The following is a 13,932-nucleotide window of genomic DNA, read 5'->3' as shown; positions in this document are numbered from 1 at the left end:
AGAGATTACCAGGACTGTGTCTCGTCCTTGGTCATACGAAAGTGTCCGTGACCGTCGCTCGCAGACAGCCTTGACCCGTCTTCGGACGGGTCATACACGTCTAACACATGGTTACCTCATGTCCCGGGGAGTGCAGCCTTATTGTGATGACTGCTTGGTTCCCCTGACCGTACGGCACTTGCTGGTCGAGTGCCCCAGTTTGGGGGACCTGCGAGTGCGATACCTGTCGCAGTGTCGGGGAGAAGACGGATCATTCCGTCTCTCGCTGATGCTGGGAGGGAGATGCCTTTCCCCGGGACATGAGGTACTTCTCTTTATGGAGAAGGCTGGCCTTCTCCATGAGTTATGACCGTTTTCTGTGTGATTTGTTTCGTCTCGTTTTGTTTGGCTTTGCTCTTAGTTTACTTTTTTAGGTTCCTTTTTTTAGCCCTTTTAGTTTAGTTTTTTTGTTTTTGTTTTTGTTTTTAACTCATTGAATGCGGCGCCATATGACCCTGGCTGTTGCGGCGCCTAATTTAAATCAATCAATCCGGCTCTGCCACCAGTCAGCAATCATCACTCCCTCTCTGTCACTAGTAATCAGTCATCATTCACGGTCAACCACCTTTTATAAGTCACCAGTCCCACTTCACCACCAATTATCAGTCATAAGTTATCCGTCCCACTCAACCAGTCATCACTTATCAGTCACCAGTCATCATCCACTAACAGTCATCAGTCAATAATACCGCTACACAACCAGTCTCCTTATTCATAATTAACAATATACCACCAGTCATCAGTCACCATTTTCCCTCTACTACCAGGTGTCAGTCGTCACCTCTACTTAACACGTCCGCTGCGAATGGCACGGATTTCGCCTTCACTGGTAGCCTGGTAAAATATGCTCCCAGGTCTTTCTTTGCCTCTGTGTTTCCCATGTGGTATTGGTGTGCTGGATTTCCCCTCCCAAGGTGCAGGACTTCACATTTTTCTTCATTGAATTGTAGCAGCCACTTTTTGCTCCACTCCTGTAGCTTGGTGAGGTCTTCTTATAGGAAATCCGCAGTCAATGTGTTAACTACCAGTCATCAGTTCCGCTCCACTATCAGTCCAACACCAGTGCCTCTCCAGCCGTCAGCCCCGCTTAAGCTTAACCTCCAATCACTAATGAGACCCAATTTACAGCTGGTCAACACTCATCTGACTCGCCTTACAACCAGTCATTATCCATCAATCCAGCTCAGTCATCAGTCATCATTGCTCAGTCCGATTCTACCACTTGTTTGCAGTCAAAAGTCGTGATTCTGCACCAGTCTTTCGTCATCAGTCCCGCTCCACCAAAAGTCATCAATGATCACTAGATAATTTTACAGTAAAGGAGGCAGCCCAGTGGCACAAAAATAAATGATGTAAAAATGTCCACAATCAATTATCCAGCATCAGTTCCCACCCACTACCAGCTGTCAGTCACTTATCACCACTCATAAGTCATCAGTCACTCTCCCTTACCTATCATCCCTGCTTCTCACTCCTCTACACATTCACCCTCTCTCTCAAATTTCCTGATCTAGCCAGTCACCCAGTCTTCGATCCTTGATGCTCGAGGTTTAAAGAAAAACAGTGGATGTGACAGAAGCAGTAAAGTAGAAAAGTTGATAACGAAAGTTGTACTCACGTTAAAGTTGAAGGCCCCAATGCCAATGCCGCTTGCTGCACCCGAGCTTGCCATGCCGATGAAATGCTCAGACCCAATGTTACTAGCGAAGAGGGAGGCGCCCACCTGCAGAAAAAAGTAAAAGAATCTCTAAGAGCGGTGTGTGTGTGTGTGTGTGTGTGTGTGTGTAGTATACATAGGTGGGCAGTAAGGAAGAGCTAAAGTGCCGAATTGCAGAACCAGTTTCAGTTACTACTCCGGTCCTGGTACAGTACTGGCAACTTTTTTCATGTATCGAAATAGGTAGTTGGAAAATTTGTAAACATGTTTTGTCGCTACTCCTAGGCTACTTTCATAAGCTCGTCGCTGATTGGACAGCGGTCTGAGGCAGCCTTCTCCCACACATCTACAAGTTTTACTTCTATGCTTCGTAGCAAACTCACGGCGCGTAATACATGCTTGCTTTCTTCATCATTAGACGGTAGAGGGTTTACAGATTATGACTTTAGAAAAACACTCAAACTGACTAAAAATACAGGAAATAATGCGAGTTGACGTCAAAGACGGGGTTACAAATCTTTATACCGCTTTTTACTCCAGCTGGCGTCACGAAGGGTTGTTGCACGTTGTGGGTTACCAGTGACGGGAGGCACCGTGAACGTTACCATCTTGTCGACGTACTTGTTACACCTTTTGAAATATATTGTATATTTGACTTCAGCAAATATCACTGTTAGCTGACCATGATGCGTCCGCGTACATAATATTTATACTGGTTTACACGAGACTATGTTGTGGTTTTGTGAAACCATGACGTGTGCATTTTTTCAGATTGAAACGCTAAAATAAAGTTGCCGCACCCTGCACGAACTTTCACTGGTCATCCAACACGTCTCCAAGACGGATGAATACAAGGACTTTCAGCTAGTCAAGGACGCCCGTACCGTGGCCAAGAGGACCCTCACAAGGAAATGCAACCTCTTTGAAGAAACTGGTGGTTAGGAGGGCAAGGATTTAGTGATAGCTGATATTGGAAAGGAGATATGAGAGGCTTTGTGAGGATGGTAGAGAAATTTGAAAGATGTTGGTTGGATATGAAGAGATTGAATTTAGAGGGAGAAATGAACACTGCAGGCATGGTGAGTTTTGTGGAGAGAATTATGCCTGGCACACAAAAGCGTGCGTGGGTCATTTGGTCAGAAAAGTATAGGAATTCTGGAAGTCTTTTTTTTTTTTGCTTCTAGAAAGGAGAGTAATGGAATATATGGTCTCAAGTGTAAGATCAAGCATAAGTAACAAAACGTGTTATAATGCTACTGATGAAATAGTTGGTGAAGGGAGTGTCGAGGTAAAGTCCACAATTCAGAAACTCCAGGAAGACCAAAATGAACTAAGACACTGCTTAAATCAGCTTACGCAGTCTACACATGGCCTGGAAAAAGGGAGAAGTGATCGGGAGCCACCTCAGTTTCAGGGCATTTGATGCTGCCTACATGATATAATACACACAGTGTACACAACTGTAAGGAGTTCAGAGACCTGAGCAACAGTGAGAAAACTGAAGCTTACAATTACAATTGTCTAAAGGGATATCATGTATCTAGAAGGTGTCAGTTAAGGAAAGTTTGTAATGGTACTACCGCTGAGGTGTGGCAAGTACCACCATCCTTTCCTTCATGATACTTATGTTGAAGGACTGCTGTTTCATATGGCATTGTCATGGGAGTCTGAAAATAGGATAAGAAATAAGGTGTTGCTGATGAGCAAATTATATTCCTATGACTGCACTACACCTTTGAATACGCTGTGGGATACGGGAAGTGACATCACCCTGGTGAGGTTTGACACAGCATCTAGATTGGGCTTAACGGGCAAGGCAGTAACAGTGTCGGTCACAAAGATTGGCGGTAGGACTGAACGCTGCGCAGCCTCGAATATGCTATTCCATTGATTGATCTGGATGGAAAAATCTGGCGTATAACTGCCTATGGCATTGAAAACATAACTTCCAGTCCCTGCAAAATGGACTTGACCAAAGTGGCAGAATTATTTGAAGACATTACCATGGCTGATCTAGACACACCAGAAGGTGACATTGATTTACTGATAGGTACAGACTGGTGTAACTTAATGCCTCGAGTTAAATCATCTGTAGGTAACTTGCAGCTTATGCAAAACATGTCTGGTTACTGCATTAGCGGGTCACTCCCTTTAGTTAGGTTTGAATAACAAAAGGAAAATGTTTTCGGCGTCAGGGTCAATCATGTGGCCTGCCCCATAAAACCCAATGGCATAAGTGTGGAAGATGTATCAAAATTGAGGATGAATATAGATAAAAAAAAAAAAAATTGTAAATGTGGCTCATGTGCAATAGGAGAAAAAGATACAGCATTTTAAAGAAGAGAGAGAATTGGCAATGATGAGTGCGGGGTTGGCGTATAATAAAAATGAAAAATGCTGGACTGTTAGAACCCCATGGAGGAGTTACCTAATAACGTGTATGTGGCTGTTGCGCTGATTAAGTCGACGGAAAGGAGACTTAGTAACTTGGGGACGCAGTACTCTGGATTATATAATGATCAAATTCAGGATATGATGAACAGAAAAGTCGCCAGAAGGTTGTCTGTCAAAGAGATGAACGACTATGAAGGGCCTGTCCATTATAGTCATCATCATGAGGTTCTCAAATCTAACTCTAATTCGACCCCGCTCAGAATAGTGTTCAACTCCTCAGCCTCCTACATGGGGCACAGGCTGGATGATTATTGGGCAAAAGGTCCAGATGTCCGAAACAGTTTATTGAGTATTTTGATAAGATTTCGCGTGGGAAAATTTGCAATTACTGGAGATATCTCTAAAATGTATAACTCTGTGAAGCTTGGAACTTTGGATCAACATATACATAGGTTTCTCTGGCGTAACATGGAAATCAATAGACTCCTTGATCATTATGGTATGACTGATGCACCCTTTGGAGATAAACCCAGTGGTGTGATTGCCATGATTGCCCTAAGGAAAACGGTGGAGATGTATGAACCAAAGATTCCCGAGGTAAAAAAACATTGTAAGCAGGAACTCCTATATAAATGACATTATACACAGTTGTGACAATGTGTCTGAAGGTCAACAACTGATGAATAACGTGAATTTAGTTTTGGAGGAGGGAGGCTTTAAAATCAAGTATTGGATTATGTCTGTAAATGAGGTTGGGAGTGCAGGCTTGAATCTCTCAGATAGTCATGAGGAAAAGGTTTTTGGCTTAAACTGGAATCCTAAGGAGGATACATTTGTGTAGAAAATAAAGCTAAACTTGTCAAAGAAGTTCAGAAATGTGCGAGAAGGTCCTTGCCTGATTAAATCAAATGTGGAGAGCGGAATACCTTAAATATTGACGAGGAGAATTGTGTTAAGTCAGGTTGCTGCTATGTATGACCCACTAGGACTTAGCCTATTACCCCTTTTACTCTGATTCCAAAGCTCTTAAATGAGAGAGGTTGCCAAAAGTCAAAGTAGCACAAATGCTATATATAGCTGGGATGATGCATCGCCAGACAGTTTAAGGGATAAATGTTGTAATTTCATTCACGAGATGTATGAATTAGAGATCCCATGCTCGTAATGTTCTCAGGTGGTAGTTCACTTGCATATGCCAGATGGGAGTTGGCAAACGGATGCTCTGAGGCACACTTAATAATGGCCAAAAATAAGATAGCTCCAGTTAAGCAGATAACTGTACCTCGCTTAGAGTTGTGTGGCGCAGTGTCGTCGTGCCGTTTGCGTCAAATTACTGAGAAGGAATCTGATTGGAGTTTTCAATCTGTCATGCATATAGTCGACTCGTCCATAGTTAGAGCCCAAATTCAAAAAGAATCGTACGGGTTTGGTACATTTGTGGCCAACAGAGTAGTAGAAATTCCTAATGACTGGTAGTGGGTGAAAACCAGTGAAAATCCTGCTGACTTGACAACTAGGCCTTGCCATCCTAACTACCTACATGGCAATTCTTTCTGGCAGGAAGGATCCGATTTCCTTTCGGATAGGATCTGTGAGTGGCAAATCAGTAAATTATGCAATGATGAGATGCCTGACAAAGTGTCACCTTGACATGTGTATCTAAAAAAGAACCTGACCCTAGGCTCATAAGACTTGAGAGATATAGCCTAGCTGTTATGGCAAGCTTCTGAGAGTTGTTACACGAGTAATTGCCACAGCTAGAGCAAAGTCTTTTAAGGCTGCTTTGTGTCAACCCACCCATGACTGGCTTAGAGAAGCAGAAAAGCATCTTGTCCGAGAGGAGAAAAAAAAGTTGCAACCCGACTGGAATCGAGCTTATCAGAGACTAGGGCCTAATGTGGTCAGTGAATGTATCATTGTGGTTGGTGAAAGGATGTCTCGGTGGCTTAAAAGGGGAAAGTGGAATCAAGAGTCCTCTTTTCTCATACCTTCCAGCAGCCATGTTGTCAAGCTGTATATTAACCATCTACATGAGATCGATTACGGGGAAGTTGAAAGTACGCTGGCTAAGTTGCAAGGCAAGTTCTGAGTCCCAGGTGCCCGACGATTGGTTAAGGTCGTTAAGAGGCAGTGTGTTGTCTGTAAATAGTTGGAAACTGTTACTACTGGTCAGAGCCAGAGGATGGGCCAAGTTACCTTCGAGAGACTGAAACCTGCCCCACCATTCTATCACAATTCATTAGGCTTGTTTGGACTTTTTGGCATCAAGGACACTGTTAAAAGGAGAACTCTAGGTAAAGCATATGGTGTCATTTCCAAGTGTCTAGTACAGTGTATTTGAACTTAGCGGACAGTTATAACACGTAAAGCTTTCTAACTAATTTTAGCCGATTTGTGTCTTTAAGAGGACACCCTCATGCTATACATTCAGATTCAGGTACCCAGTTAGTCGCAGCGAGTAAGAAACTGAAAATTATGAGGCAAACCTGGGATGTTACAGAGATCATGAATTATGGTGCCAACAAGGGTACCACTTGGGTATTAGAAAAAATCTGCGAAGGCTTCATGGCAGAGTGGCTGGGTTTGGTCAAGTCAGTGAACCTTCTGAATGACAGGCAAATTGATATGAAACCTGGCATAGATGTTGAAATGGGTTCATTCTTATGTCCGAATGATTTGTTGTTAAGTAGAACCAATAATAGAGTGCCAACTGGTAAAATGGTAATGGAGCAAATTGGTAGCAAAAATAGACTAATGTTCATGGATCGGATTGTTAATAATTTCTGGAAAAAATAGCAGAGAGACTATTTTCCTACCCATATTGTAAGACAAAAGTAGCACGCTGACAGGAGGTGTTCGCTCTGGTGTAGTCCTTCTTCAAGACAAAGATGCAGAGGAGAGTGGAGACTTGTTCAAGTTAAATCAATAAAGTCGAGTACACAAGGCATATTTAGGGTCGTTGTTGTACGCTACAAAATTAAAAAGACCAGGAAGCACGTATAAGGGTCAAGACGATGTTTGTGCCAATAGATCGGTCCATATGTTAATTTTGATACTTCAAGTAAAGGAATTTGCTTAATTTGGGCGGGGGAGTGTACCGTTAAGGATGATAATGTTCAACGGTATTTGAGGGAAGGAAGGTTCATTCTCCCTGCCCGGATTGTGTGATGCTTCTGTTGAGTTCAAATCCACTGTTTGGATTCGAATCCATTCTTTCCTATATAAGAAAGTGTACTCGGGACAAATTTATTTCGAGACGTGGCCATGGTGTGGCTAGCAGGCACTGCTGCGGTGACGGTTCTAAGGCTTGCTCCGACCTACCAAAGGATTGCGTTGGTGTAATGGGGTCCTGGTATTTGCAATGAAAGGTATGTTCGGGTATTAAGTATTCTGTGTTAGTTTTTTTTCTGTATCGAATGTGAAGTAGAGATGTGAAGTTTCCAGTTAAGATTTTGAGTTAAGGATAGACCGAGGATGTTTAGTGTTGAAGATGGTGACAGTTGAGTATTGTCGAAGAATAGGGGATAGGCGTTTGGAAGATTGTGTCGAGTTGATAGGTGGAGAAATTGGTTTTTTTCAGACATTGAAGGGCACAAGGTTCCTGTGACCCTAATCGGAAATGATAGTAAGGTCTGAGGTTAAGCGTTCTGCAGCCTCCAGTCTGGAGTCATGTACTTCCTTGTGAGAGGGTCGTCTGTTGAAAGAAGTTGAATAATGCAGATTGGAGTCATCAGCGTATGAGTGGATAGTACAGTTTGTTATGGAAATAAAATCATTGATGAATAACAGGAAGAGAGTGGTTGATAGGACAGTGCCCTGTGAAAACCACTGTTGATAGGTTTAGGGGAAGAGCAGTGACCGTTTCCCACAGCAGAGATAGAACGGCCGGAAAGGAAACTGGAGACAAAAGGACAGAGGGAAGGATATAATCCGAAAGAGGGCAGTTTAGAAACCAAAGACATGTGCCAGGCTCTATCGAAGGCTTTCGATATGTCTAGCGCATGCTGAAGCAGATTGCAGCTGCTGATCCACCAAAAGAACGAAACTCCATCTTCTCTTGCAGAAGTGAAAGAGACTGTGAGGAAGCTGAAGGGTGCAAAGGCAGCAGGGATTGGTAATATCAGCGCAAAGATGTTGAAAGCTGCGGGTGAAGCCATGATGCAGGGCTGCATGCAGTGCTGTCTGCCGAGTGGCAGTCCAGTGCCTTTCCTTTTGACTGGAAAAGAGGGTTGATTGTCCCTGTTTGGAAATGGGGAGGGGACCAACAGGACTTGAACAATTACTGTGGTATTTCACTGCTCGGAGTGCTGGGTAAAGTGCTCACTCATCTCATGCTGATGCAGATTCGATCTCATCCGCTAAACTATCAGAGGCCGGAGCAATTCGGGTTCACACCCGGCAAGTCAACAATTGACTGGATCCTAGTACTTCGCGTTCTCGTGGAATGCAGATGTGAGCTTCGACAGGAGCTGCTAGCAGCCTATGTCAATCACAAGAAGACTTTTGATTCAGTGCATGGTGAGGCACTCTGGGATATTCTGCGGATCCATGGAATTCCTGCAATGATCATCGACCTGATGACTGGCCTTTACTCTGAGCCTGAGAGTGCTGTGAAGTGTCGCGGAGACATCTCCGGCTTCTTCCCTGTTACTTCAGGAGTGAGACAGGGGTGCGTCCTTGCCCCAACACTTTCTTTTCAACACTTGCATGGACTGGGTATTAGGCAAAGTGTCAATTTCGGAAAGAAGTAAAAAAAATGCTTAAATTTGCAGAAAACCTCAGGTAAAATATATGGATTTAGGATAAACTGGAGGCTGCTTTCTCTTCTCTTCTTGTAGTTGTTTGTTGGGCTGTTTGGCTAACTATATCTAAGCTACAACATATTGAAATTTCATATCACTAGGTCTGTTTTTTATGGAGTTTAGAGCCAAAATACTAAACTGAAGCTAAATTCATATATAAAAAGTTAGCGGTTAGCGTTTCCTTCCACTATTTTTTTCATCAGTTTAGCGGTTAAGCGTAAGTGAAGCTAACTTTTAGTTAGTGGATTACCTGTTAAAGCTAACTTTTCGGTTAGCGGTGCCCACCACTGGGTATCAAGTACCCTTTTATACATATATACAGAGAGAGAGAGAGAGAGAAAAAAAAAATATCTGTCGTATTTTCCCGGTCCTATATGATGAAACTTGACGTGTCTTTGAATGTGACATCCGGTGCTACCTACTCAACCCAAATGACGGATTGTCCTGTGCAAGGTCTTATGAAGCGTGTTCGCCAGGCCAGCCAGACACCGAATTTTGAGTGAATGTTGTAAGCCTTAGAATGTTACTCCTTAAGACGTCAGGTAAAAATATTGTGTGAGGAGAGCGAGAGGAGTTTATCCATGAAAAAAATACAGAAATATACTTTGCTTTTTCAAAGCATATGTATATTTTGATGTGATCAATAGCTTGAGCTCAATAAGATCTAACACTAACGTAAAGACAGACTAAATAATGTAGCCCGGACATGAATAACGTAAATAACATTCGCGAGTTTAATAAATCAACGAAAATTAGATAATGAATATAAACTTAGAACGCAGATAAGCCACCGCCTTTTATTATTCTTTTATACTTCCATTTTTTTAACAATCCTTCTTTCACTTAGAATATTTATATGTCTTCCAGTTCGTTTCTTTTTGGGCCAGACTAGATCACACTAAGTTAGGCGAGGCAAAAAAACAGAAAATCCTCAAACTGTAATCTGTACTGTTTCAAGATTCCGCAAGGGACGTTCCTCTGGTGATCTTGCTTTCTAACTGACTCCTGGTCATCCTCTCTTAGCTGTTTTGGTGAAACTGTTGATGTTGCCATTGGCATATTAAAAGCCTTTCAATGAGTCTGGCATATTTTTTTGCTTTCTAAACTTCTCTCTTCTATTCCCCTCTCTCCACGTATATATCCAATTTCCTTTCCGGCCGTTCTATCTCTGCTGAGGTAGACGGTCACTGCTCTTCCCCTAAACCAATCAACAGTGGTGTACCGCAGGGCTCTGTTCTATCTCCCACTCTCTTCCAGTTATTCATCAATGATCATCTTTCCATAACAAACTGTCCTATTCACGGCATGATACTCACAATTAAAAATATACACTATTCCAACCCATGTTAAAGACCTACTTTGGTTTATCGGTAGGAAAGAATGATTGGAGTTGTTCATTATGATTGTAGTATTAACCTGCTGCTGACGCAACACATAAACAATAAAACCATCAGTACAGTGACGATGGGTGCCAGGAAATGTGGGCAGAGATTGCTAGGATATGGATACTGTTATGATTTCTTCTAATTGTCAGCGAATTCAAACTTGTTAAGATGCAAGAGCTTTTTTTTTTTTATTACGTCTCCGCCTATTGCGCCGGTAGGCATGCTTGAGGGGCCTGGATGGTATTCGGCCCCAGCCCGTCATGGCGCAGGCAAGTGTTTATTGTGGCGCCATCTTCTTACTTAAAAATGAAATTTTCAATTTCCTTTTTTTTAATTAAGCAACTATACTAGAGAAATTTCAATATTGAAATTGGCCGTGGTGGAGTCCAAATGAAATAGTGATGGGAAAGTTATGTCATTCGTATGCACATCGTAACAATGTATATCTTATGGAATGTTTATCTAAATCGTCTTTCAAATACACACACACACACACACACACACACACACACACACACACACACACACACACACACCTGACTGATTTAGAAAATGAATAAACAAGTGGTCATGAGTACAAGGTAAGGATGGCTGGAGATAGAAACAACATTAGGAATGCTAGTTCTCCGCAAAGAAGGATTGATCCCTGTCAGCTCTACCGAGTGGAGGTAAGGTGGGTTTTTCTCCCGACCCGTTGGCAGAGTCAGGCTACGATGCCAGCAGCAGCGAGGTGCCAGTGTTTGACTTGCAGTAGAGAGTCCACGAAGGACTTCCTAAACCAAGAAAATGGTGAGTACACTGTATGTTTTTTTATGTGAAACTGAACACAAGGTAAGTGTTAAGTTAGAAGCGTTAGATAGCAAGGTATGTAGAGTTTCTGGAGGGTGTGTTAGGATTGGATGTAGCTAGTGACGGGGAGAAGGAGTTCAAGGTGGTTGAGAAGATAGAGATGCTGGAAGATAGAGTAGGTGAGGTAGAGAAGAAGGTAAGTACCTTAGATTCCTTCCAGCCGGTTAGAAAACGGAGTAAGGCTAAAAAGGTAGATGTTAGTTACAGTAGTGGAGTGACCAAGTTCAGAACGATCCTAGCATCGTTCTGGTCGGGGATAGTTTAGTAGGTAGACAGCAGGACCAGGCGTCTTGTAGGAAGGGAGCGAGGCGCAGGCATGTAGTTTTCCCTGGGAGTAGAATTGAAGATGTAGCTGAGAAGGCTGACGACTTAATCGTCACTACCTCAGAGGAGACAGTGTTTGTTTACCTGGTCGGAACAAACAATGTAGCGAAAGGTAGGTCAGAGGAGAATATAGACAAGTATAGAAAGTTTGTCGGGAGGCTGAGGGACAAGGGACAGTAGGAGGCTTTCAGTTGTATGTGGATTCCTCCCTAGGCACGATGTTAGTTCCCTCATCTCAGTAGAATGCTGGGAATTAACGAACGAGTCAGGGATTTGTGTAGGCGTGAGGGAGTCATGTTTGTGTACGTCTGGGATCACTTTCTTCATGACAGGAGCTTGTTTGCTAACGATGGACTTCACCAAAAATGTGTAGGCAAGGCGAGGCTGGGCAGAGTGTTAGACAAGGAAGTTTTGTCAGAATTAAAGAGAAGTCAGGTGCAGCGGGAACGAGGTGCGGAAACTTCCGGCCTGGTTGGGAGGAGTCATCACCCAGACGGCGAGGTCCACGGACGTAGGAGTGTCAGGTCACAGGTGAGGGAGGGAGTAGAGGTGTTTACTGTGTAGTGCTGCTGAGGACGTCAGGTCACCAGACCCACAGGTGAGGAGCACTGAGGTAGCGGTCAGGTCAACAGCCACACAGGTGGTTAATGAGGTAGAGGTATTTGTAGATAGTCGGGTCTGACGCAGTATTCCTGTGGAACGACAGTTGATATCTCGCGCACACTCGGCGAATAAATTAAACATCTTCTATGTAAATGCCCGTAGCTTTATTCAGAAGCGTAGCTACTTGATAATGCATACACTTTCTGGAAAACCCGACTTCATTGTAATCACAGAAACATGGTTGAATACACGTGACAAGCATCAGTTAGGTGAAGTGACAATAAATGGTTACATTGCGTTTGCTAAGTGTCGTCTACACAAGAAGGGTGGTGGTGTAATGATATATGCGAGAAGTAATTTAGAAGTCATTCAGCTTAACACAACCGAAACAGAGACATTTGGTTCTTCATATGTACAAGTGACGATTAAAAATATAAAGTATATTGTGGGTGTAATTTACCGACCTCCAAAATCAAATGAAGACATTGATGGAAATCTCTACGCAGAAATAAATAGTATTATCGGAAATAGAAATGCGGTAATATGCCGTGACTTTAATAAACCCTCCGTTAACTGGACTAACCTCTCTAGCGGCAGAGAAGGCTCTAGATTAGTAAACTTTGCGGAAGAGACATTTCTTTATCAAACAGTTGCCACGCCGACACGCGGAAACAACATTCTTGATTTAGTCTTTACGACCGACAGTTACCTCATTAATGCCTGCGAGGTCGGCGAGCCGTTTTCAAGCAGCGACCACAACATTATCAGATGTGTCTTAAATATTGAAACAGAAGCTAGAGAAAACTCTCCTTTAATACCTAACTATAGTAAAACGATTTTTTTGGACCTAAGAAAATAATTAGCATCAGTAAATTGGAACCATTTGCTAAATACCGTCAGCGTTCAAGAAATGTATGACCGTTTTATTGCATAAATCACAGCGAGCGTAAATAAACTCATCTCACTTCAGCCACGAAGGACAGAGAACCACAAGGCGTTGTGGATGACTAATTCCCCACAGAAAATCATCGTCGAAAAAAAACCTGTATAATAAATATAAACTGGCGCACAATTCACAGGATTATACTAATTGTATCAACATCAAGAGAGAGTGCGAAAAGAAAATCAGAAAACAGAAACGCGAGTATGAGATGGAAATATCACATGAGGCAAAGAAAAATCCTAGATTATTTTTCAGTTACATAAGAAAGAAAGAAAATATTAAAAATAATATTGGTCCACTATTAGAAAATGGCGACATAGTTAGCGACAATAAAGGCATGGCGTCGGTTCTCAACTCAACTTTCAGGAGCGTATTCACAAAAGAAAATTGGACATCGATCCCCGCCCCGAGGAATATTTTCCAAGACCCCGAGGAGCATAAGCTTATGTTGACCGAAATTGATATCAGTGAAGTGCGTGCGTACCTGCAAAAAATGGATCCAAATAAATCTCCGGGTCCCGACAATTTATCTCCTCACGTATTAAGAGAATGCAGCCAACAGCTATAATTACCTATAACGTTAATGTTCATTACCACAGGCAAGCGTGCCTCTTGCGTGAAAAAGAGCCAATGTTACCCCGATCTTTAAAAAAAGGAGATAAAAACAAGCCAGCAATTATCGTCCTATCAGCCTTACGTCTGTCCTAATTAAACTATTCGAAAAAATAATCAGGGATAAAGTGATCACGTTCCTCGAAACAAATGATTTGATAACTGATAATCAGCACGGATTTCGTAGTAACCGATCTTGCCTCACCAACTTATTAACTTTCTTCAATGACGTATACCCCAACTGGGACGCCCGAGCCCCATATGACATAATTTACCTAGACTTTCAGAAAGCGTTCGATAAGGTTCCCCACGTTAGGCTTATTA

The 13,932-nt window shown here is 42.6% G+C and overlaps 1 protein-coding gene across 1 annotated transcript in view; it reads right to left on the bottom strand.

The window, feature by feature from the left end:
• LOC126986883 (sodium/glucose cotransporter 5-like) overlaps positions 1-13,932 on the bottom strand; it is a 141,619-nt gene that overhangs the window by 117,354 nt on the left and 10,333 nt on the right. The window contains exon 3 of the mRNA XM_050843358.1: positions 1,658-1,762. Within this exon, the coding sequence (XP_050699315.1) occupies positions 1,658-1,762 (105 nt within the window). The remainder of the gene's footprint in view (positions 1-1,657; positions 1,763-13,932) is intronic.

Source organism: Eriocheir sinensis, chromosome 6 (assembly GCF_024679095.1).
Source record: "Eriocheir sinensis breed Jianghai 21 chromosome 6, ASM2467909v1, whole genome shotgun sequence".
NCBI classification, from domain to species: Eukaryota; Metazoa; Arthropoda; class Malacostraca; order Decapoda; family Varunidae; genus Eriocheir; species Eriocheir sinensis.
The sequence above is the reverse complement of the archived record's forward strand: the minus strand, read 5'-3'. Positions and strand labels throughout refer to the sequence as shown.